Source organism: Tachypleus tridentatus, chromosome 6 (assembly GCF_004210375.1).
Source record: "Tachypleus tridentatus isolate NWPU-2018 chromosome 6, ASM421037v1, whole genome shotgun sequence".
Taxonomy (NCBI): domain Eukaryota; kingdom Metazoa; phylum Arthropoda; class Merostomata; order Xiphosura; family Limulidae; genus Tachypleus; species Tachypleus tridentatus.
In genome coordinates, this window is record NC_134830.1 from 70,508,633 (window position 1) to 70,534,447 (window position 25,815).

The 25,815-nt window shown below is 35.3% G+C and overlaps 1 protein-coding gene across 1 annotated transcript; it reads right to left on the reverse strand.

Annotated features, from left to right (window-relative positions):
- Positions 1 to 6,107: 6,107 nt before the first annotated feature.
- Positions 6,108 to 18,966, reverse strand: LOC143254579 (opsin, ultraviolet-sensitive-like). The gene is made up of 3 exons (XM_076509736.1): positions 18,692 to 18,966; positions 13,888 to 14,018; positions 6,108 to 7,121 (listed from the first exon to the last, which is right to left on the reverse strand). The coding sequence occupies exons 1-3, from the start codon at positions 18,964 to 18,966 to the stop codon at positions 6,250 to 6,252; spliced, it is 1,278 nt and encodes a 425-aa protein (XP_076365851.1). The 3' UTR covers positions 6,108 to 6,249.
- Positions 18,967 to 25,815: the final 6,849 nt, after the last annotated feature.

The following is a 25,815-nucleotide window of genomic DNA, read 5'->3' on the forward strand; positions in this document are numbered from 1 at the left end:
ATGATGTTTTTTTTTTTTTTTTCATTTGACATTATTTGTTGACCTTTATATTATTGTTCACCTTTTGTTTTATATTAGTTGTATTTTTCAGACCATTTAAAATTATACTGTTGTTTTTACTATTTACCAGTGCATTTAAAGAACACGGTGATCAATTAAACAGTTAATAATATAATGTTATGTTTGTTTCTCGTAGGTGATTTTGTCTAAACATTTTGACATCACATCGTTAACAAAAGGTGAATTACTGCCAGTACCTTGACTAAATTTCATCCACTATACACCTCTCCCCCTTTATCTTGTAAAAAATGCGTCTGCTTGAGTTCTCATGTGGAAACTTAGTCGACCATTGTTAAGTGAGAACATTCTATAATATCATTCCGTTGTAGATGTTGATATGCTTTCAGTATTTTCAACCTGAGTGTGTATATAGTTAATTTTGGGCTTTTCTGAGGGAAGGCAGCCAGTTAGTAGCACCCGCTCTCAAAATGGCTTTGACTGGTGGTATTCAGTAGAATAATGGAGTTTATTGTGATACTTATAACACATTTCCAGCTAAAAATGCAGAATGTATCCAGCTGCATCGTAACGCAAACCTTGGACATTTAGATCATAAGCCCATTACGCTAGTTACTGGGCTACGTTTGACTTCTGTTAAAGATCTTAGCAGTGGTTAATTTCTAGACATCCTGTCTATGTTTCTTTGTGTTAAAGGTAAAGTTACACAATGGGTTATTTGTGCTATGTCTACCAAGGGTAACAAAACCCGATACTTAGCATGAAAATTCTCTATTTTATCTCTGAGTCATTGGAAGGCAAAACTTCACAATGAGCTATCTACATTCTCTCCACTACATTGAATCGAATTTTGGCATTATAAGTCAGTAGTCAGTAAATTTATCGTTGACGTACTGGGAGATTAGACTTCTTGAAGATAATATTTTACTGCTAACATAATTAGGTAACAAAACAGATTATGTAAAAAAAAGAAAAAAAAATTGATAAATACTCGTCTGTTTTATCATTTTCAAGTCAAAAATATGTTTTTGTTTTATTTAATACACTTGATATTTACAAAGTGTTTCAACATTATTGTATTTGTTCCAAATGCTGTTTCGATCCAAAGGTATGAACGTGCATGCACATTTGTTGTATATATTTTGGTATTAGTTAAACGATTCTAGGTGTAATTTATTTGTTGGTTTTCTGTTTTCGTTTTGCTTTGCCCACAGTAACACAACGGTATGTCTGTAAACTTACGCTGCTACAAATCGGATTTTGATACCCGTAGCAGGCAAAATATCAGCTAATAAAAATGATATAGTATGTTTGGATCGAATTAAGTACTGAGCAAAAAACAATTATTTAAGTTTTAACCAATATTCTTACCACATAATATAAATGTTAATCATAATGCAATAAAGTTGAAGACAATAATATTAATTGACAAGCTGAATACCCGTCATATGACCGGAAATAATAATTAAAACTTGTTCTCAACATTATATCTAAATAAATATTTTCTATTAATTATTATACAGTGACAATATATACGTATGGAGAACGACTATCACATTTCTAGTATTTCACGAAAGCAATATTTTTATTTACATTTGATCATCTTCTTTGAATACATCTTGATTGGCATTTTGATTTCTATATATTTTTAAGTTATGTTAAAATTTTCTTCGCGAGATACCCTTATAAACTGAAACATAAAACAAAACTAAACAGATTCTGAAAGATATATTTCTACATGGTCAACTGTATAACCTCGCAAAATATTAATTGTGATGGTAAAGGAAGTGGAATTTATTATGACTTTTGAGATAGCTTCTTTGAACTATCTTCTTGGCTTTTGGATTTTTTAACTTACTAAGCTGAAGAAACGCGCCTTAATTTGGGTATTTTCTCAATTGTTTCATGTAATTAACGTGTCGATCGGTACCACAACGGCCGAGATATCATATAACACACAGATAAACGTCTTCGTCTTCATATAGCACATTAACTGCAACAAACAAAACATTCACGGTAGTTTTAATAATATTTATTCGAATTATCCTTAGTCTCTCATTTTCACACACGGCATTTAAGCTAAGTTCGTTTTGTTTTGTTTTTTGCAGGTAGCTTGTGTTAGATCTATGGTGTCCAACACAGTCTTCGCTCGCTATTGACTTGTGACGAATTGGCGCTTTATTTCTACCGTTTATTTTTTAAACATAATTAATTCTTCCAATAAATAATTGAAAAAAAAATTGTTGTGTATTTTCCTACCTCTCTATTTCTATAAAAACACAGTTTATAATTTTTTGTCATGTGTCGAAAACGTTGACACATTCTCCATAATTTTGGCGATTACGGAAAACAACTGTTGGACACAGCTGCGTAAGATCGTCAAATTTTGGTCTATTTGAGAAATTTAAGAAGTCAGATGTAACTTTATTTAATAACACTACAAGTAAGGTAAACAGTAAAATAAAGTAATGTTATTTATAATAGTATACAGGGTATAAAATAGTTATGAGTGTTTAATTTATAACGATTTTATGCGTTAAAACAAATAAAGTGACAAAAACGAAGAATAAAACTGTTATTAAACAGAAAAGTAGCTAAAGGTGTTTACAGCAGTTTGTGAAACGAACTGAAGGAAACTTATGGTAAAGTAAAGTAAATATAAAGTTGTAATGAAGGCAAACTTGCCTGATTATGCAAAAACGTCTGAATGTCTATTCACAAAGTGGTGAACATACGATTTTGAACGAACTGCAAATGCATATTTTGGATCTGAATATTTAAGATAAATTGTATTTAGTGTAATGTTCATATTTTAAGGAAATTACACAGTGATTAAATGTTTTCGTGTGAAGTGCTTTGCATACTACAGAAATGAGATTGAAATTGAAGTCAGCCGAAGGCATTTGTCATGTAATTACAGAGATATTGTGCCATCGTGTAACATACTCAATGTATTAAGAGGTTTGGCTAAGCAACAAATAGGTAAAATGGTTATTTATGAAAAAGCCGATATGCAATCCGGACTCCTCGGACAAATGCCTTTTTAATGATATGAGATTTGTAGCATTTGATAGAGAAATCTGCGAGAAACGTTTTATACAGAGAAAAAAATCGCCAACATACTGATGCCATAACTTTGTTTTCAGAATGGGGCTTGGTTTGTTTGAATGTTTCTGAAAAGATATTCAAGAGCTTCACAGACAGCCTTTCTTGCAAAAATAACCTTGTTTTGTTAGTCTCCTAGTTACTGCTGTGCTATATACGTTGGGATGAACGGGTTCATACCATTTCTGTTGTAAGGTGTTCAATACTTCTTTCGACCTTATTATGTTAACCTGATTAAAACATGGTCATGTCGGGCAGTAGTTTTGCAGCGTCTACCAGTAAACTTTTCTAGAACAACATTTTCTTCGATCTAATGACACTTCAGGATCCTTGTTCCAGTGCATTTGGGGTACCTTAATCTCCTGACAATATTTGTTTGCCTCAAAACCATTTCTGGGCGGTCGAATATATGACGTTGTATAACTTCTGGCACGTGACGAGGCATGATTTTACACCAAGTACAGCAAAATTGTGTGAAAAAAGGGTTGATCTGATTTGGCCCGGCATGACCAGGTGGTTAGGGCGCTCGACTTGTATTCTGACGGTTGGGAGCTCCAACCCTGTCACACCAACCATGCTCACCGTCTCAGCCGTTGAACGTTATAATGTGACATTCAATCCGACTATTCATTGGTAAAATAGTAGCCCAAGAGTTAGCGGGGATGGTGATAACTATTTGTCTTTCCTTTAGCCTTATACTGCTAAATTAGAGACGATTAGCGCAGATAGCCCTCATGTAAATTTGCGCGACATTCAAAAAAAAAAAAAAAAGATTCATCTCGAAAAATCTTATACCCAAACAGGTGTGTACGTGTGTTTTGACGAACAATTGCTCCATAAAATTCATACACACCAAAATGACAATTCGTGCATATTTGTCTTATCATAATCTACTTTTTCTGTTACTACTTGAGTTCTTACTCAATAATTACTCCATGTACGAGGGCTGTTCAAAAAATACGCGGACTGTTTGAATTGCGCGGCTCCAGTTGGTTCCAGGGGAATCCGCTTGGTGTTGCTAGGTTTGCACAGATCAGTTGATTACGACGCCATTTCCCGATTGCAGATATCTTCATTTGTGTATTAGCTACGCGGTTTTAAGTGAAGTGCGATTTTTTCGTTTGGCGGATTTCAGAATGAATGACCTGAAGGAGCAACGATTTGCTGTGAAATTTTGTGTTAAACTTGGAAAATCTGCGACTGAAACTTTTGCTATGCTTAACACGGCTTACGGTGATGTTGCTATGAATCGTACGGCATGTTTCAAGTGGCATGAACGTTTTAAGGATGGTCGACAGTCCATTGAAGATGATGAGCGTCCTGGACGTCCTTCCACGTCAACTGACGACCCACACGTCGACAAAATCAACACCCTGGTGCGGGCAAATCGACGTCTGACTGTCAGGGAGCTTGCTGAAGAGTGTGGGATATCAGTTGGATCTTGTTACGAGATTTTGACCAAAAATTGAAGATGCACCGCGTTGCTACGAAATTCAGCCCTCAGAACTCGTGAGTTTTTGGCCAAACACTCGATCACTGTTCTTCCCCACCCCCCCTACTCACCTGACCTTGCTCCTTGCGATTTTTTCTTGTTCCCCAAACGCAAAAGACCCTTGAAAGGGAAAAGATTTGAGACGATTCCCGAGATTAAGGCAAATGCGACGAAGGAGCTGGAGGACATTACAAAAGAGGCGTACCAGGACTGTTTCAACAAGTGGAAACACCGTTGGGATAAGTGTGTGCGTTGGGGAAGAGAGTACTTTGAAGGGGTCCCAGACCTGTAACTTCTAAATAAAGTACATTTTGTTTTATGACGTCAGTCCGCGTATTTTTTGAACAGCCCTCGTATGTAAGTATACATATAGAATATATGTATATTCTATATAGAACATTATGCAAACATTTTGGCCAAGACTCTGTCTTTAAATTAACAGTTACTCTGGTACTGAAAAACTGATTTACCTAATGTATATTTTTCGTGAGAATCTTCGTCAAAGGATATGTTGTGTGTATAAATATCACACAGTTTTACAATTTCAGAACTGTGTTTTGGGAAGTAATATAATATCATTCCAGAGGTTTTTTTTAAACTCTTTTTGCAACATTTTGTAAACTGTATTCTTAGATGAATCAATAAGAATAACATTAATCAATTCAAGGCTGCTTAACATTTTATTGAATATAAGGATTATATTACACGTATATAAAATAAAACCCGTGAAAAATTTGCGTGTGATTTAAAGATAGGAATATTATGCTAATTTTTGAAAAGAAAAATTCATCTAAATCATATAAATTTTACAACATGCAAAAGACCACAGTAAATCTGAAGATACATCTTAGAAGTAATATACAATTTCTAAACAGGCAAATATTCTTGCTTATATATGTGCATACAAGTTGTAATTTGTGGTATGTTAATCGATCAAGTGGCTTATTGGCGTTGGTATCGCTCATAAGAATAAGAAAATTGCAGTTTATTAATAAAAATTTAATTTTCAATTAATTATTAACTTACAAGGAACATCTAAATTCCAGAGTTAGTTTTTCCGTTTTTAAGTTGCATAAATTTATTTAATTGTGCAAATTAATATCAATTTTCCATGTAATGCCTTGTCAGTCAATGATAATAACGATTTGAAGGTGAGTTTTATTTTGATTATTATTACTTTGTATGTATGTATGTATGGGGGGTTTCTTATAGCAAAGCCACATCGAGTTTTCTGATGTGTCCATGGGGGTGAATCGAACACCTGATTTTGGTATTATAAATCCGAAGACTTACCTCTGTTGTAGCGGGATAATATTACTTTGTCATTAAAGACCACTGTTGAACAGGTATTATATCAGCAACGCTTGGCATTTTTTCTTTTCTCATTGATAAGTTTGCTGTCTGTGTATGTGATATTCGATGAAATAGTTTTTTTTTAAATGTGATTTAATATTTGTCTTAGAATTTTCCTTTCTTTATTGAGATCGATAAAGATAGTTGTTTGAAATAACACCTAAATTTTTTTCTTTTCCTTCAACCAAACGCCATTTTGAATTATTTGCAAAAAATGGGTTGTTTTGATTGACTCATTGGCAATGTTCATCAAATTAATATGAGAAAGAAATCGAATATTTTCATTGTGGATGATCAATTTCTGGGTGAATTACAGTCAGCGGTATGCATTGAAATCTAGTTTCAGAACTCTCCTCATGATATCTGTTTATACGTGATAGCCGGTGATCGAATGACTCTCTACTCTCCAGTGTTGCGGTTTGTGACCTGTGAATATTGAATAATCGCTTTCGATTTGTGTTCTTGCCGGTATTTTGTAGATAAGAAAACTTTTCCCTTAAGGCAGCCTTAAAGCGAGGGTGACTCAAACCATATAAGAATGGGTCTAGAACTGAGGCTGTTTTACAGAACAATGCTGGCACCACAGAGATAGTAGGTGTGAGTAACTGTTGGTTAAAAGAAATACCCAACAGTGCAACTACAGCGTAAGGTGTCCATGATATCATCCAAAAGGATATTAAAGCAAACACTAATTTTGCTAATTTAATTTCAGTTTTTTTATGCTTTTGAATATTGAAACGATTGAAATTAATTTCCCTTTCCTGATTCCGATAAATAAATTGTTTTTTACACACAATAAAAATTATACCAGAGTAGCTCAAACAGATTATTACTACTGGAAAGCACCAAGCCGCGATAAAAAACACTAAAACAAAGATCCGGCTTTTCAAATCACTTGCTATATAATCAAAGCTGCAGCCACTTAAATAGCCCTCGGGAACGTATTGGTTAATGCGGAATACAGGCATCACACTGAACGTGAGTGAATATATCCATATGCAAATAGCAATGACTGTTCCTCGAAGTCGGGTCATCTTCCATCTGGGGTCTAGAAGACGAGAGATTGAATAATACCGTTCTCCAGCCATCGCGGCAATAGTCATAATGGCTGTTGTTCCTGTTAAACCACCAATAAACCCATACAGCTGACAACCTAAGAGAAAAAAGATAAGACATAGAATATTAGGCAACATAAAATAATAAAAGTTCCATTTATATGTTGGCCCTGCATGGCCAGGTGATTAAGGCGCTCGACTCGTAATCCGAGGGTCGCAGGTCCGAATCCCTGTCACACCAAACATGCTCACCCTTTCAGCTGTGGTGGCATTACAATGCACTTCGATGCTAAAAGAGTAGCCACAGAGTTGGCGGTGGGTGATGATGACTAGTCGCCTTCTCTCTACTCTTAGACTGCTAAATTACGGACGGCTAGTGCAGGTAGCCCTCGTATAGCTTTGCGTGAAATTAAAAAACAAATCATATTTTGATAAGTGTATTTTATCTTACGATCCAGCTATGGTGAACTTCTTACTGATTAAATGCAAAAATGGCTCTGAAGACAGAAAGTTTTTTTCAAACGTTAGTTTTGCTAAATAAAAGAAGTCTCTAGGCAGAACAACATCATTGTAAGGTAAAAAACAATGATATTAAAACAACAGTAATGAGATTTTGAATTTCTTTTCAACACCAATAAAGTAATCTAAAATAATTATTTTAGTTATTTGAATAATGTTAGGGATTTTTCTTAAATTGTTATTTCACACTATACATCGGACCAAGTATTTAATAATTACATATATTCGTTAAAGGTTTATTTCCAGTTTCACGTAGAAGCCTAATGTTTTCCTTGATTAGCTTCGCTCACTGCTTTGGACTACAATTTCGCGTATTCAAGGTTCATCAGCACAGCTTGGGTTGGCAAGTAAAATAATACAGTGAGGACTGTCAGTCACAGACTCTCCTTTCAATTTTCTATATGCACAACTATGACTTTTATAACACTTTACACATCTTCTGTCCAACCAAAATGAATAAATAAAAAATCCATCTCAGTTGTGTATCACAGATAATAAACCTTTTAAAAATGCGTACGTATGAAACATACAAAACATTACTAATTTATCCTATTGAACATTTTAATACCCAAATTTGTCTATATTAATAACAACGTTGCGCGTGATGAAAATAATTTTTGCAGTTTATCTTTCTGACACCCTGTTCTTCAGCTGGAGCGGTTTGAAAGTTTGAGACAACTCTAGCACAATCAACCAGAGAGTTCTCTGACATTCTGAGAGTTTTGTGATGAAAGATACTCAATTTCTGGTGCAAACTGATTAACTTAATTATTATATATACACATTTTTAGTTTTTGTGGTGTCGAGATTCAACTTCACTTCCAAATACTGGAAAGGCTGTCCCACAGAATTACACTTTTCACCAGAGATAGCCATTCGCCCATTTTTTTTTCTCTATTAGCGTTGGTTCTAGTCAAATAGATAAATCAACTTCCAACCAACTAACCTCATCCACTGCAGAACAGGCAGATAGTGGATGTATCTCAGAAATACTGCTGTGGGTATTAATACGTTTACTGATAAGCAGAGAACAACGTTTCGACCTGAAGATAACCTAAAAAGGTCGAAACGTTGTTCTCTGCTTTATTTTGGTAAAAGTATTAATACCCATACCAGCCATCCTGAGATACATTTTTATTTCAAGTGGGTTTCTCGTCATCAAGAATAACTAGTAAATGATTTAATACGAAATTTGTTAGATTTTTTCTCAATCTTTTCTGGCTACATAGAAAAAATATTCTAGGTTCCAGCTGATAAAACAGGTTCAAATTAATTAAATTGTAAACGGTTAACCTGATAAATCAATGTCTACCTGTTTCTAAAAAAACAGCAAGCTGAAACTGCTCATGTTTTAACGAAATTTGTGAAAATGACTTGATGAGTTTCGGGTTAATACCGTGGAGTGGTTAACATCAACATTTAATGAAGGGTCACTTCTATTACACTGTGTAACAAATTTTTTTCTTATTTCTGGGCAAAAAATATTATTTCCCAATTGTCTAAAGTGAATGGAAAAAACCATTTTTTCTCTTCAAACTTTGTTTTTGTGACCCGGGTAATAAAAGTTTCAAATTTACTCATTTTCCAGAACATTCGAGATAGATTCAGTGCTGAGTAGCTGATAGAGAATTTTCTTGAACTTTCTAGAATGTTGTAGAACTTACGAGAATTTTCAAGAACCGTTTATAATTTTCTAGACTTTTCCATAGTAATATATATATATATATACAAGGGCTCACCACTCACCACTTCAGTTTAGTTCTAGTTGCCTAAGTGAACACATAGACCGACCTGATTTTATCAGAGATGGCGTCAAGAAGCTATAAGCATTCTCCAGACGCATTCTGCTATGTATGTGGCCAATTTATCAAGAAAAGAGCGAAAAAGTACTTTGTGACAGCATCTGCTAAAATGTGTGAAGCCTACCAGGCATATTTCGGCATGCTTGTCGGGGATCAAGACAAACCTTGGGCACCTCATTTTACCTTCGACCACCGCTTAGAAACTCTAGAAAGTAAGACGGACAATTTTTACTTGCTTGAATAGTATGATTTTATATCATATAAGTTTTATACCTTTTAAATTTTAAATATATTTCGTTGCACCTCAAGTAGGAATACAACAGTGTCAAGACCTTGTTAGAAGGCTTGAAGCATGATGAGTATGGCTGGGAGGTTATCGGAGACTTCAAAATGGTGGCATTCCTGATGGGTCTCCAAGGAGGCTTTACCAAGTTTCCCTGTTATCTTTACCTTTAGGACAGCAGAGACACTGCCCACTATGGACCGAGTTCTCTGTGGGGAGGCACAATGTCAAATGTGAGCCACTAGTGGACCTCCCGATGGTATTGTTCCCACCATTGCACATAAAATTGAGTCTTATGAAACAATTTGTCACAACTTTTGATAAGGAATCTGCAGCCTTCAAGTACCTTCGAGACTTCTTCCCTATGTTGTCTGAGGCAAAGGTCAAAGATGGTGTCTTCGTTGGACCACAAATAAAAAAGACCCTGGAGTGCACAGAATTCCCCAAGAAGCTCAGTGGGAAGGAGAAAAAAGGAAAAAAAATGTGCAACTTTGTTGCAGTGGTTCGGGGCTTCTTGGGTAATCGCAAGGCCGAAAATTATGTGAAATTGGTTGAGGCTCTGGTGAAGAACTACGGCAAAATGGGCTGCAGGATGTCCCTGAAAGTCCACATCCTTGACGCTCATCTTGATAAGTTCAAGGGGAATATGAGAGCATACTCAGAGAAGCAAGACGAGCACTTCCACCATGATATACTGGATTTTGAACGCCGCTACCAAGGAACATATAATGAAACTACGATGGGATACTATACTTGGGGGCTGATACGTGAAAGTGATTTACATTATAGTCGCAAATCTTGAAAAACTACTCACTTCTAAACATTTTTGTATAACTTTAGTATAAACACATGTAAATCTTGATTCATATATTGTTTTATTAAGACCTTATGTAAATAAAAATGTGCAAATTTGCTCTTTTTTACATAGAAAATAGGTTAATTTCTAAATTTCATTATATAGGTCTCAAAAGCAAAGTTTGAAGGGAATAATGTCCATTTTCTGTACTTTTACAACATAAGCAATTAAGAAATAACACATACTATCCAAGAACCAAATTTGTGTTACATAGTGTTATTTACAAATGCACAATGTTTCTCTCGAATAGAGATTATCGTGACATTTTTATGCAGTGTTAAGATTATTAATTATTTTGTGAAATAATTGCCGAGCTAAATGGTGTGTTATTAATATTCATTTCAAGTGTTTGGTTTATCCATTGTCAAATATCAGACTGAAACACCTTGAATATCGATCGATTCAAGGGGAATTCACAATCACGATTATACATTTTAATCATTTCAAATAAAATGAAACTAAAATCAGGGTTTGTTAGTATTTTAAATTATAACAAGGTTAAATTAAAGTTAGGTAGGATATTTTCGGCCTATTTTACTTTTGTACTGAAAGTACACTTGTATTGTTTCAAGAACTATGCGTATTTTAGTATTACCATTAATAAGATAAATACCGAGACAACATGCGTGGTGCAGCTAGAATGTGGATCAATAAAATATTTTAAGTAACTTTCCTCAGTCTAAGCTAATAATCTTACCATATACCATTTAAAGTGTTATTATCTATTCATCAAAACAGAATGTTCTGCTCACCAAACGTATTTGTTTATTTCTCGAGAAGCAAGTTGTTAATCGCTTTAAAACCTCTCACTTCGCGTATTTTTCCTTACTGTAGATTAGTTGTTTGTTTTTGAAATTCGCGCAAAGGCTATATGTGCTAGCCGTCCCGAATTTAGCAGTCTGAGACCAGAGGGAAGGCAGTTAGTGATCACCACCCACCGCCAACACTTAGACTACTCTTTTACTAACGAATAGTGGGATTGACCGTTACATTATAACGCTCCCACTGCTGAAAGGCCGAACATGTTTTGGTGTGATGGGAATTCGAACACGCGACCCGCGCATTACGAATGGAGCGCCTTAACCACTTGACCATATTGGACCTCTATACTGTAGACTGTGCATGCCCGACAGGTTTTAGTGTTAACACAAATCATACAGGTAGCAAATAGTAATTTTTGTATTTGGAATGCCCCGTATATGCGTACCCTCATTTAGTACAGAAGACAAAAATAGAAAAAGAAATAAATTTTTATATAATTTATTTTATTATTTTATGCCTATTTAACGATATAATGGACATTTTCCAAGTAGTTTTTGGCACCACAAAGTGGTTTATACAATTTATCTGTATCCCAGTAGCACAGAGGTACGTCTGTGAACTTACAACTGGATTCGAACCTGCGACTCTCAGAATACAAATGCAGCAGATATCTCTCTGGTAGCGCCTCCTAGTCGCACAGAGGTACGTCTGCGAACTGACAACTATAGAAACCGTGTTTTGATACCATGGGTGGGCAGATCACAAATAGCTCTTTGTGTAGCTTTATGCTCAAGTACGTACAAACTTTTTCTTGTAATGCTGCGTATGAAAGGAAAACTGATTCTTATGTTCGATTAAAATGAATATGATAGCTTAAAACATGTATCACCACTATACAACAAAGCCTTCTTAATAAAGTTACTATTAAAAATATTCTTAATACCGCCTATATTCCTTAAATATTAGAACTTTTATTTTTATTATAATTAGAATGATTTATTGGGGAATACTTTAGATGTTGTTCGATTTAATCATAAAAAATTACGATTTTTGTAGTTTGAGTTAAAATTCGGGTTCAAAAATATATGTGAAAGGAAGCTTTTAATGGTTGGTATTTCTATAATATGTAAAGAATATCTTTTAAAAGTTCGTGTTATTGGTGTTTCTGTGATATACAAATATCTAAAACAGGCTTATGTTACTAAGGATTCGATAATTAATTTGAGCTTGATTGAATTTCTTTTCGTATTTCGAAAGTATTTCAAGCTATGCTAAACATTCTAGGTAACGGCAGATAAAGCTGACTGCAACTTGTATATTTTCATGTCACACATACACTACTGATCTGCATGCTTTCCATAATCAACGAAGACAACAATTTTCAGCATTTTTCCCAGTCCAGTGTCACAGAAATCCATAGTCAGTGAGTCTGGTGACTTGCCCGGTATCTATCTCATGTAGAATAATTAACATGAATGACTGTTACATTATCCAGCTATTTGAACGGATATGCCGTGGAAGCAATTTATGCACACGTAACTTGACTAAGTAACGTATTATTCTTTACAACATGTGGACTGTTTTTGGCACTGAATTTTGTGTTCGTGGTTCTCTCCTGTTATCAAACGCCGCAGTTTGCTGATCAAAGCTGAGGAAAGACTTATGACAGGGTTCTTTCTGAATAGTTCTGCTTTCCTAAGATGACCCATATTCCTTTGTTTTCCAGTGTCATATATGTACAATGGATATTCTTATCTTTGAAATTTTAAATTTCTAAATTCTAATTCTGAATATTCTGCGTCTGAAAGGGGTGCTACCTCACATTCTCAATTTTAAGGTTTGGCGGCAATAAAGAACTTATATACGCCAAGCAACGTCGAAATCTGTGATTTATGGTTTGGAGGTTAAGGGAGCTCTACTTTGAGAACTGTGGATCACGAGATCGAAACCTTTCTTAATTTACTTGTCTTTTCAGCCATGGGGCTATTAAATGTAAGTTCCATCCCACTATGCAGTGTTAGTGAAAACAACAAAGTTGATGTTAACTAGCTGCCTTCGTTTTAGTCTATCGTTTCAAAATTATGGACGGCTACAACTTGATTGTTTTGAATTTCACGCAAAACTACACTAGGGATATCTGCGCTAGCCGTCCCTGATTTAGTAGTGTAAAACTAGAGGGAAGAAAATTAGTCATCACCACTCACCATAAACTCTTTGGCTACTTTTTACCAGCGAATAGTGGGATTGATTGTAGCATTATAAGCTCCTCTAGGCTGTAACTGTGAGTATGTTTGGTGTGACAAGGATTCGAACCTGCGACTCTCAGAATACGGATACAACAGATATCTCTTTGGTAGCGCCCCCTAGTCGCACAGCGGTATGTCTGCGGACTTACATCGCTTGTGTAGCTTTGTGCTTATCTCCAAACAAATAAACACTCTCGAGTAGTCTGGCGCAAACTTCAAAAACAACAACCACGACTTTATATTAACTTTTGCTTCAACGTGGCTTATTGATTTGCATATTCAAAGTCGTTTTAATATAACAATTCAATAATAAGTATGAATTACAAAACTGAATGACTGTTCTTATAAGTATTTATAAAGAATAAAAAGTATGTTGAAAGACTTTTGATAATTTACCCCAAACTCCAAATGATGGTTTTTGGTAAAAACTGTTGTATATGAATACTGGCATTTCTGTCATCATCAGGAAATCACTAATGGCGAGATTAACAACGAGTATATTTGATGGTCTTCTTAAGGCTTTGGTCCTAAAAACAAGAAGAATAAAAATATAAGAACGAGGTACTAAATTTGGTAACAATGTATTCTTATAAACATACAGTCATGTGAAAAAGTTAGGACACCCTATGAAAGCCTATGTATTTGTCTAACATTTTTGGATATATAGATATTTAATCTCAATTTCAACAATACTGAGAGATTATATAAATATAACTAAACAATTACAACTGAAGAAAAGATGTTTCAAGATCTTCTGTAAATGTAGTTCTACAAAAATGCATATTCTAACTGAGGAGAAAGTCAGGACACCCTTCCCCCTTATAGTTTGTGTTACCCTCTTTGGCTAAAATAACTGCAGTGAGATGCTTCTTGTAGCCATCTATCAGTCTCTGACATCGGTCAGAAGAAAGTTTGCCCGCCCCACTCCTCAATGCAGAATTCTGTCAGCTGTGAGATGTTTGAGGAGTTTCTTGCATGTACAGCCCGTTTCAAGTCACCCCACAGCAACTCAACGGGATTAAGATCTGGGCTTTGACTCGGCCATCCCAGGACTCTCCATTTCTTAGTTTTCAGCCAGTCCTTGGTGAATTTACTGGGATGTTTTGGGTCATTGTTGTGTTGCAGGGTCCAATTCCGTTTCAGCTTTAATGTTCCTACAGATGGTCTCACATGATCCTCAAGCACCCTCTGATACACAGTAACAGTAGAATCTATGGTGGATTCTATGATTGTGAGCTGTCCAGGTCCTGCTGCTGTCAAGCAGCCCCAAATCATGACACTTTCACCTTCATGCTTCACAGTTGGTATGAGGTCCTCTGTTCTGGTGTCCAAATAATTCAATTGTTAAATTCACTTAAACCTACTTGACAATTATTTGCGCTAACGGTACCTAATTTATAAATGATAAAGTAGAGGGAAGGCATGTTGCCAATACCATCCACCGCCAAATGTTAGTGTATTCTAGTAGTTTGATTAATCGTCACATTATAACTTTCTCGTTGCTGAAAGGAGAAAAGTGTTTGATGATGAAATTCGAACTCGTAACCAGCAGATTGCAAATCGAGTGATGTCATTCAAGTCATGCCAGACAATTTGTTTGTTTAATTTTGTTTTGAAGTTATGCGCAAAGCTATGTTATAACTATCTACGCATATTCTAATTTTGAACTAAGACTTGATAGGAGGTGCTTCTTAGCGGCACCCATCGCCAACTCTTTGTCTGCTCTTGTCTCACTAAATAGTGACATTTCACTGTCACTGGTTCTCGCAGTTTTAATACGGCAGTTATACGGTAAAAGGACGCGTACCATAAACCTCATAGTTCGGTCATGATAACCACTATATTACTCCAGATTAAGGGTTTGAACATTGAAATTTAGAAACACAATAGAATTTACGTGGTTAGTTCACAGAACGACAAGTACATTTAGCGTTACATTTAATCATAATATCGGGTAGTGGGCTGGTTTTCCATCACTATACAAACTCGTTTCTTCAGCCTGGGGACGTTATAGTGTTACTATCAGTCATATAGTTCGATTAGAGTAGACTAAGAGTCTGCGGTGGTTGGTGTTGACAAAGTGCATTTATTCTAGCATATCACGTTTAAATAACAGACCACTAATGCAGATAACCAAAGAGCAGCTTCGCGTGGAACTCAACAAAATTAACAAATATATATTAACGACATACATAAATCAAGTAAATATATATATATATATACACCTTCTACTAGTACAGCGGTAAGTCTACGGATTTACAAGCTAGAATCAGGGGCTCCTCGGTGGGCTTAGCAGATAGTCCGATGTGGCTTTGCTATAAGAAAAAAAACACACACATACATATATGTACTGTTCTGAATATCTTCACCGACACATAAAAAAATCATCTAATTTTTCAGGTTACAGTAATTCCCTTTGTTATCAAATGCAATAACCAGAAACTTACACACTAAAATTTCAATTGTATGGCACATTATGCGCTCATAGCTAAAAGAGACCAAGCCAAATACGTTACTTGGATTCATAGGTACTCCTTAATTTTGATCTAGTTATCAGAGAGAGTAGAGCAAAAGAACATCCGACTCATTGATTCGTATAAAAAGATTGATTGGCACTTTAGATAACACACCCATTGGTCATATAAATAACTTGATTGATACGCTAAATAACACACCCGCTGCTAAATGTTTAGGACATGTTTAACCGCATTACTTCTTGTATTCTAACCGTTTCGAAGAGCAGCCCAACATGCTAACCATTCGATCAAAATAAAACAAATCATGTAAACAGAGTACCGCCAATCGCTTAATAGACTTCAGAAATCAATAATAGAAGGTGGTAAAATATGTTGATAATATTTATGAAAATGTTTATAACTTGAGGATAAAACGATATACAACAAAAAGAAGCTATAGCTAATCACATTAAGTATCTGCAAAATAAACCGCATTAAGAAGGTATATTTTGTTGGTAAATATTATACTGTAATTAAAGCGAATAGACAGTTCAAGAAAAAGGTTTTGACATCCGGAAGAATTGCGAGTGTTAAATGTATTGGAATACTGTTACCATTTTTTAAAATAATATTTTACCTTGTGACTTATCTTACACGGTGGTCTCAGTATCCATTTCTTAAACTGTCAAAGTACGAAGATTCGTTGTCTCTTTTTACCCTCACTATAAGTATAAGCAGAAAGGCTAATAAGCACAATACACATCTGTATTTAAGATCCAGGACAAAAGTTAAAGAAGTACATGAGTATTTCGAGGCCTTTGTTAAATGTTGTAGCTGTATGTTGTTTGACTTTCAGCTGCGTGTTGCAATAATCCCATTGTGCGTAAATTCATTTGTGAATTTATTTGTGTGTCTACAAACTCGTCTCAAGTTTTGAAGATAGCAGGACGAAAATTTGGAGGAGGACTCGAGGTGGCCTGGAGGTGTCTTTATGTGTGTGACGTATTCCACCTACAACTGGAGTATCAAGACTTTTATATGCAAAAACGGCTCGTTTGGGTTGAGAAAATATTTTACATAGAAGAGCGAACAACGTTTCGACCTTCTATGTAAAATATTTTCTCAACCCAAACGAGCCGTTTTTGCATATAAATTTCTGAACAAGTGGGTTTCTCGACATCACTGGAGTATCAAGACAGCTAAAACGCCTCAAGAAGGTCGTTCTGGTATGCTTTGGTCCTAAGAGCAAATTCACAAAGTTGCTGATACCGAATCTGGCTTCAGGTTTTGTGTTCCTTTTCCTCTTTCTAGTCCTTGGGGCGCCATGTTTGAAACTGTGTTCATACTTCCATTCATAACGGACTAAACGTGCAATATGTGCTCAGATACCACGAGCGTGTGTCCTGCTGACGTTTTCCTTTGGGTAGCTATGAAAGTAATTGGAGATAATGGAAGATTTTTATATTTGTACTTGGAGTTATGTAAATCATGAGTAGACTTGTGATCTTCGTAGTATAGAGTGAGTATTTTACAAAATGTTACCAATGTGTGTATCACTTTTCTATGAGAAAATAACTGAGCAGTTACAGAGAGAATTGAGATTGTTAGTCACTGCTCAAAGCGAAAGACGTTCAACAAAATTGTCAAAGTCTAATTCCACTTATGAATTAACTTATATTAATTCACATTGTGTATGTGCTAAATTGTTTCTCCGAAAACTTGTTTCACAGCTTTAGAGCTAACAAGAATAAACTTGGCAGGTAGACTCATGGTGGACGTGTGGTATCCTTATCTATATTGTATCGTCAATCACAAGGAACAGAATTAAACGCCACAGGGTGTGTGTGTGTGTGTTTCCTATAGCAAAACCACATCGGGTCATCTGCTGAGCTTACCGAAGGGAATCGAACCCCTGATTTTAGCGTTGTAAATCCGTAGACTTACCGCTGGACTAGCGGTGGGCAAACGCCACACGAAAATCACCCAGACACAATGAGATCCTAAGAGAAGACTTGAAAAGCGTTGAACGCGAATCTGGCGTCATATTTCGTGTTTTTATGTCTTTTAGGATCCTTAGCCCTTTTTCAAATTTGCGTTGAGATTATATATCATGTTCGAGTTTTGAAGTGTCTATAAAAATAACTGGAATAATGGAGGAACTTTACCGATACTTTGTGTCTGTATGGGATTTTGAACCTGCAAGTGTAGCATGTGTAATTTATGCTAGTTAAAACAAAACACATGACGGATCTACTTCTTGATAGGTTTGCTGTAAGACATATTAAAATATTTGCAGAATGAACCCAATATTAGAGGAATACTAAACTTTTTATAATGTCTCATACTAGTATAATAACAAATGTTATATATCATAATTTGTCTCGTACGAGTCTCCAATTTCTAAAGTTACCTACGTTACGTATTACGATTTCAAATAGCCTGAAACTCTAATTTTAACTCAGAAGTTATGTGAATTTCGAGATCTATCAAATTTATATTTGTCAACAAGATTGAAACACACAATTTTCTTTCTCAACACAAGTACGTTCTAACATAAAAGCAACAATACAGTCTATAATAACGATTATTACAAATAGTTATTATAAATAATGATTTATATACAAAAGTTTTACAAACTTATGAACTATACTGAGTCTTCATATGATCTGGAACTGAATCTTTTCATAACAGCAAAAAGTTTTAAAGTAGCGAACAAATCATTGATCTAATAATAGTCTACTTACGAGAAAACGAGGCAGATTAGCAAGAGATTTCCTAAAACACCCGGGACCATTATCAAGGTATATACTGCTCCTAATACTTGATGAGCTTCCTTTGTTGGTGGTGGAAACTGAAGCCAAAGGTCTGGGACAATCTCAAAAATTTCCGGGGACAAGAACTCTCTCCACTGGTCAACTGGCCTTTTTTGTGTCAAGTCAGTTGAAATGAAGTCCCCTGTTTCGCCTTTTTTTTCTAAACCACCGTCAATCCAGTTTGTTAGTACTGTAGAATCAGTCATTATCGTGACTTTTATAATGGTTAGAATAACGAATGTTATACAAATTAAAGAAAAAAAGCAAAACTAACTTGTGATTGAAACCAGAATTACAATTTCTTATGTAAAGTATTTTCTCGACGAAGATGCTTGTTCAAAGGCATTGTAAAAAAGAAAAAAAAATGTTTCCTTGCAAAGTGAGAAAATACAGCATCATAATTTGTATGAAACAAGACTTGCAAGCATCATTCTTTTCTATACTTGGCAACTGTTGCAATATACCTTGTAAGTCGTGTTACACGTTTCACTTTTCAATTGGTACATCACAGCCACGAAAGAGAACATCTCTTCAATTGAATGTTTAAGTGCTCACTACAACGGTTTTCGACACTTCACTGTTGCCTGTTTATTAACAGCGCTTAAAACACCTGGCGAGACATCAAGTTGTGAACGTGCTTGGAAACTAATAGGAGCATAAACGCTATAAAAGGATCGCTGTGTTACTGGCATTTTTTAATACAATGAACAAGTGTAATGATAAAACAAGTAAAATTACAAAGATGACTGGCAAGGCTAAAATTATTTTATTTACAAAAAATGTTCAGACGTTTCGAGTGTGTGGGCTTTTTTTATAGCAAACCCACAAAGGCTATCTGCTGAGTCCACCGAGGGAAATCGAATCCCTGATTTTAGCGTTGTAAATTCGTAGATTTATCGATGTACCAGCGGAGTACAGGACGTTTTGAATATCACTGGTTAAAGAAGATGGAATTACTGTGTTCCAAAATGTCTGACACTTTTTCTTTTAAATAGAAATGTTTTTTGCTTTACCTGTTGTTATTTTGAAGTAAGCACAAAGCTACTCAATGAGCTATCTGTGCTCTGCCCACAACGGGTATTGAAACCCAGTTTTTAGCGTTGTAAGTCCTCAGGCATACACCGCTGAGCCACTGGGAACTCCGCTTTACCAGTCGTCTTCATCTATTTTATTTCCAGTGAACTTTATCTTTAAGTATAATTTTCTTATTAGAGTTTTATACTAGATACATATTTTTGAGTAATCTTAACATTAAATTTCTACACTTTGTAGCATTTTTATTTTTGAAATCTTCTTTGATTATTTTGTCTTACTGTCAGACGACTTTTTCTAAAATTGAACTTATCACGGAGTCCAAAACATCTTCTGAAAATTGGGTGAAGAGCAAGAAGTTAACAAAAAATAGACTACAAATGAAATTTGTTAGTAATGTAACATCTGAAAATGTTAATGATGATTTTACACAGCATTTAATCAAAACTGATCTTGAGTGTTGACTGACATAACAATATGTAACAGTTAGAGTTAAAAAACATTTTTTTTATAAATTGATAAATTAACAATAGGTAGTAGTCGTGAATAAAATATGAAGGGCCGGAACATGATCACTTATTATTATTTAGAAAGCTTAAGATCTATTACAATAATACTCGGTTTTGTTTCTCCTGAGAATGTGTGCGCACTTTTCAAAAGATTGAAAGAAAAGGTGGTTGTAAATATACTTCACTAGAAAAATTTCTGCAACAACATATATTAAAGATTATTAAAGACCTAACAGTAGGTTGTATAATAACATTATGAGTTTGTTTATTAATAGTATTAAGTACAGTAAAGTTTAGTCTTAACTAAATTAAAGCAAGAAACGTACACAGGTTACAGTATTAAGTCTTCTCTTTATCGAATATAAACTATATTTATTAAAGGCTTAACTAATTTGACCACAAATGTTTTTTGGGTCTCAATATAATATGGAAGTTTTGTCTTTGTAAAATTATTTGTAAGTCTACGTAAGAATCTAGTTAATAGCTCATGTTTTTCTAGAACCTTTTACAATTTATATAATAATTAGGAAAAAAGTTAGTTAGTTAGTTAGTTTTGGAATTTCGCACAAAGCTACTCGAGGGCTATCTGTGCTAGCTGTCCCTAATTTAGCAGTGTAAGACTAGAGGGAAGGCAACCAGTCATCACCACCCACCGCCAAATCTTGGACTACTCTTTTACCAACGAATAGTGGGATTGAACGTAACATTATAACGCCCCCACGGCTGAAAGGGTGAGCATGTTTCGTGCGACGGGGATGCGAACCCGCGACCCTCAGATTACGAGTCGCACGCCTTAACACGATTGGCATGTCGGGCCGTAATACTTGAGGCTAATCACGTCGTTGCAGTCCATATTACAATATTACATCATGTTATACTTGACGACCATGTCTTCAGAACAGTCGTGCAGAGTAATTTCTTTTCATAAAGCGCCACCGTCAGATTGTCATGTTCAAAGTACATCTCTCCTTCCTGTGTACTTTCAATAATCTATAATTTAGTATTAAACGACAACAGTTTCCCAAAGCTTATTTCAATAGTTCAATTGATCAGGTATTCAAAAATGCTCTATGTGAATGCTTGACGAGTAAGTCTTTGAACAGAATACCCACTTTATTCTCCACTTGCTTGTGTGAAGCGACGGTTGAAAAAATGTTGTGTATAAGTGACTTGTGTTGCTTTCCCAAAACGAGATTCTGCTTGATGTTGCATAATGTAAATAGGGGGAATGGTGGGTGGACTTTGACGTTGACTTGTGTGTTATTGGATTTTCACCTGTTATAAAACGCTACACTTTGCTTGACATGGCTGGGATATAGCTTTTTTTAAGGTCTTTTATGAGTGATCTTGGTACCCAATTTAACCCATGTTACCTTATTTTTCAAACGCATTAAGCACAGTATAGAAACATATCTCATTCTTGAACGATATAAGTACCTGATTTGAACTCATATTTATATTTTGCATCAGGAGGGATGTTACTCTTATCGCTGGCACCGTATGACTACAACTATTGGCAAGAAAATAGTAGAATAGTTATGTTATTATAACATATTTAAATGAAAGGGAAGAAAAGACAGAAAGACATTCATTGAAGAAAAAACACAATTTTATAAATATATAGCGTAAATCCTAAACAACATTATCAATTATATTATTTATTGCATACACATCTATCGAAGTACAATAAATATGTGACGTAAAATTTTCTAAAAGAGCGAAATTAAAAAGTTATTTAACAGGTTAAAATCTTTCTCACCAGTTTGGCATGGCCAGGTGGGTTAAGGCGCGCGACTCGTAATCTGAGGGTCATGGGTTCGCATCCCCGTCACGTCAAACATGCTCGCCATTTTAGTCGTGGGGGCATTATAAGGTAAAGGACAATCCTTTAAGACGTTCCATTCGTAATCTGAAGGTCGCGGGTTTGAATCCCCGTCGCACCAAACATGCTCGTCCTTTCAGCTGTGAGGGCGTTATTATGTTACGGTCAATCCCACTATTCGTTGGTAAAAGAGTAGTCCAAGAGTTGGCGGTGAATGGTGATGACTAGCTGCCTCCTCTCTAGTCTTACAGTGCTAAATTTGGGACGGCTAGCGTAGATAGCCCTCATGTAGCTTTGCGCGAAATTAACAAAAAAAAACACGAGACTTTTTCGCTGTATTTAAGTGGTAGTTTTCTGTATCGTTGTATTTCATTTAGAGATACTAATACCTAAATGTCTAAAATAGATTCTCTTTGTATTAGTACTGTCATTGAAATGTAATTTGATGCTCCTTTGAGGTACCTAGCTTTCTCTTAAATTAATTATTTTTCTTTACAATTTCGTTCTGAATGATTGTGACGGATAGCCTAAATTATTGGGTGTAGGCAAATAAATTACAAAACTAAAAATCCGTGTTTGGTATCACAATACCTTTAATCAATAGCATGTTTTGTTTAGAATTAAGCACAAAACAACACATGAACCAATTTGTGCTCTGCTTCCCACTGTTATCAAAATCCGGTTTTTATCGGTGTCAATCTGCGGACATATCGCTGTGTCACTGGGAGCGTTATTATAAATGCTAGAACAACGAAATAAATACAGGAAAAACAAAGTTTACCATCGGAGCAAAACCTGTAATAGTATAATAACATTCGACAGACAAAAATAGGGTTCATAAATCTGACAGTTTTCATCAATTTTATTCAAACTGTTTAAATATCTGGTTGCATTTCCAATTACTAGTTAAATTATACTATTTGTAATAAATTTTTTAAACGTCTTATAAAATTACCTTCATATTACATTGCTTAAAACATTTCATATATTTGTGTTTTCCTTTCCAGTTTAAAGCAAAATTAGTTCTAAAAAACTATGATGCATTTTTTTATATTTACCTTCAAAGAGACAAGTTATATATGACGCTTTACAAGCAATTTTTTTCTCACATATCCTATTGTAATGTATAAGTTTCTAATTATATTAAAATGTCAAAGTGCAGAACAGGAATTAATTGCATCAATAAGAGACTCCATTAAATTAAATCATGTTACACGTATCATTGAAATATTTTGGATCAGTTTTGGTGAATTGGTTTGGTTTGTTTTGAATTTCGAGCAAAGCTACACAAGGGCTATCTGCGCTAGCGTCCCTAATTTAACAGTGTAATACTAAAGGGAAGGTAGCTAGTCATCACCACCCACCGCCAACTGCGAATATTGGGATTGGCTGGACATTATAACGCCCCCACGGCTGCAAGAGCGAGCATTTTTGGTGTAACGGGGATTGGAAGGAGGATTCTGGGAAGATATTTGGGTTAACTTATTATTCCGTTCCCCTTCGGGGAACGAAAAAATAATCCGGGGTGGTCAGAAACTGTTGTTTCTTTCCGCCCCACACGAGGCAAGAATAAATTAGTCACCTGATCTCGAAAATAATTAACTAAATTAGAGTGGCACGTTGGTTGTTAATCTAGACTCAAGAGCGATAGTCACTAATGACCTTGTCGAGTTGACAGTTTTATGTATGTAATTGAGGAGCGTCGGGACACAGCTGCGAAGCGGGCCGGCGAGCCGGAGGGAAAACGAAAAATGAGGGGAAAAGGTTCAGCACAACATTCATGAGCGTTCGAAGAATTAAGTGGTGTAAATATCATCGAAGTGAAGGGAGCAGAGAGATGGAAACACAGTACGCCGACATAATTAAGACACATGACTTTGATTAACTAGAATTTAAACACTTACAATTTAGGTACTAAAGTGACGGACCTCTTTTCAGGGCTGGGATCTATAGATCCTATGAAACGGAACTTTTGATGTGGGGGAAAACGGGAGTACCCCGAGAAAACCCACTTTCACGATCAGGGCGCCGAATAAAAGACCCTGACCGTGCCCGAAAGAAGAGCTGTAACCCGCGACTCTCGAATTACGAAACGAGCAGTTTTGGTGCAAAAGAAAAATATCATAGAAACATCGATGAGAAAGTTTTTTTTTTGTTTTGTTTTTGTTAATTTCGCGCAAAGCTACATGAGGGCTATCTACGCTAGCCGTCCCTAATTTAGCAGTGTAAGAGTAGAGGGAAGGCAACTACTCATCACCATTCACCGCCAACTCCTGGGCTACTCTTTTACCAACGAATAGTGGGATTGACCGTCACATAATAACGCCCTCACGGCTGAATGGACGAGCATGTTCGGTGCGACGGGGATTCAAACCCGCGACCTTCAGATTACGAATGGAACGTCTTAAACCGCCTGTTCATGCCGGACCAAGTCTTATGCATAGTTGTGAAGTTTAATAAATTTTTGACTGTTATATCATATACAAATACATTAATTTACTGATATTAAAATTTTATTAGAAACGAAATCATGTATATTTGAAGTTTTAACATAAAAATTATGCAGAGTCTTGTATGAATAATTTACAAAATGTCGTTTTATTTGTTCAAATTTAGTGTTGTTACCATAAATTATTCATAAATAGGACATTATACTATAAAAATAATTAATCATTTTGCTTTCTGTTAAAATTGTTAGTCTTTCTATGAGACGAGATATAAATCCAAGTAACTAAATTATACGTATTTGGTGTTTCTATTTCTTGAATGTAGTAGTGTTTTTTAATTTTTTCTAAGGTCTAGATTTAATATTTTAATATAATAACTTTAGTTTGATAAATATTAATACTGAAATGTTTCAAAAATTTTTGTATTAATGTTGTTAGTACTATGATAGAAGTGCATAAAGCGATGACCGATTACCTAAATAGAGAAACAAAAGTCATTCTAAATTCTCACCTGCGGACTCACGCAGTTAGAAACCGGGTTTTGATCCCCTTGGTGGGTAGATACCCCATTCTAAAGTTTTGTGCCTAATTCCAATCAATCAATTCTCACAAATCAATGACTTTAAAAGAAACCTTAATGAACGTATCGTTACTTAAGTAATCAAACTCAACATTAAACTTAACTTTCTTTCCTTTCAAGAACAGGAAATATTTAAAAACAGTCTTACAAACTTATTTACAGTTCTTGACTTCACTCCATTTAAAATCATGTTATGAAACGTACAGCAAGTTACCACTGGTGATAAAATTATAAACTATCAAACATAAAAAGCTTTCACGAGAATACTTAAGTAAAGTATTTTTGAAAAGGATTATAACTGTTGCTGGTAATTTTCAGATATTAAAATGTATTATTGTAAAATGAAATTCTCACTACCAGTTAATTGGAAACACTTCGATATTTTCTCTGAAAAAACAAACAAATTTGATTACAATTTCATTTGGCCCGGCATGGCCAGGTGGGTTAAGGCGTTCGACTCGTAATTTCATGGTCGAGGGTTGGAATCCCAGTCGCACTAAACATACTTGCCCTTTCAGCCGTGGGGGCGTTATAATGCGACGGTCAATCCCACTATTCATTGATGAAAGAGTAACCAAAGAGTTAGCGATGGGTGGTGATGACTAGTTGCCTTCCCTCTAGTCTTACACTGCTAAATTAGGGACAGCTAGCACAGATAGCCCTTG

Coding starts and splice junctions, on each gene's coding strand:
- LOC143254579 (XM_076509736.1), bottom strand. CDS start 18,966: ATGACTGATTCTACAGTACTAACAAACTGGATTGACGGTGGTTTAGAA. Junction 14,019..18,691: donor CTAATCTGCCTCGTTTTCTC/GTAAGTAGACTA, acceptor TCTTGTTTTTAG/GACCAAAGCCTTAAGAAGAC. Junction 7,122..13,887: donor ACCATCATTTGGAGTTTGGG/GTAAATTATCAA, acceptor TTTTTCTCTTAG/GTTGTCAGCTGTATGGGTTT.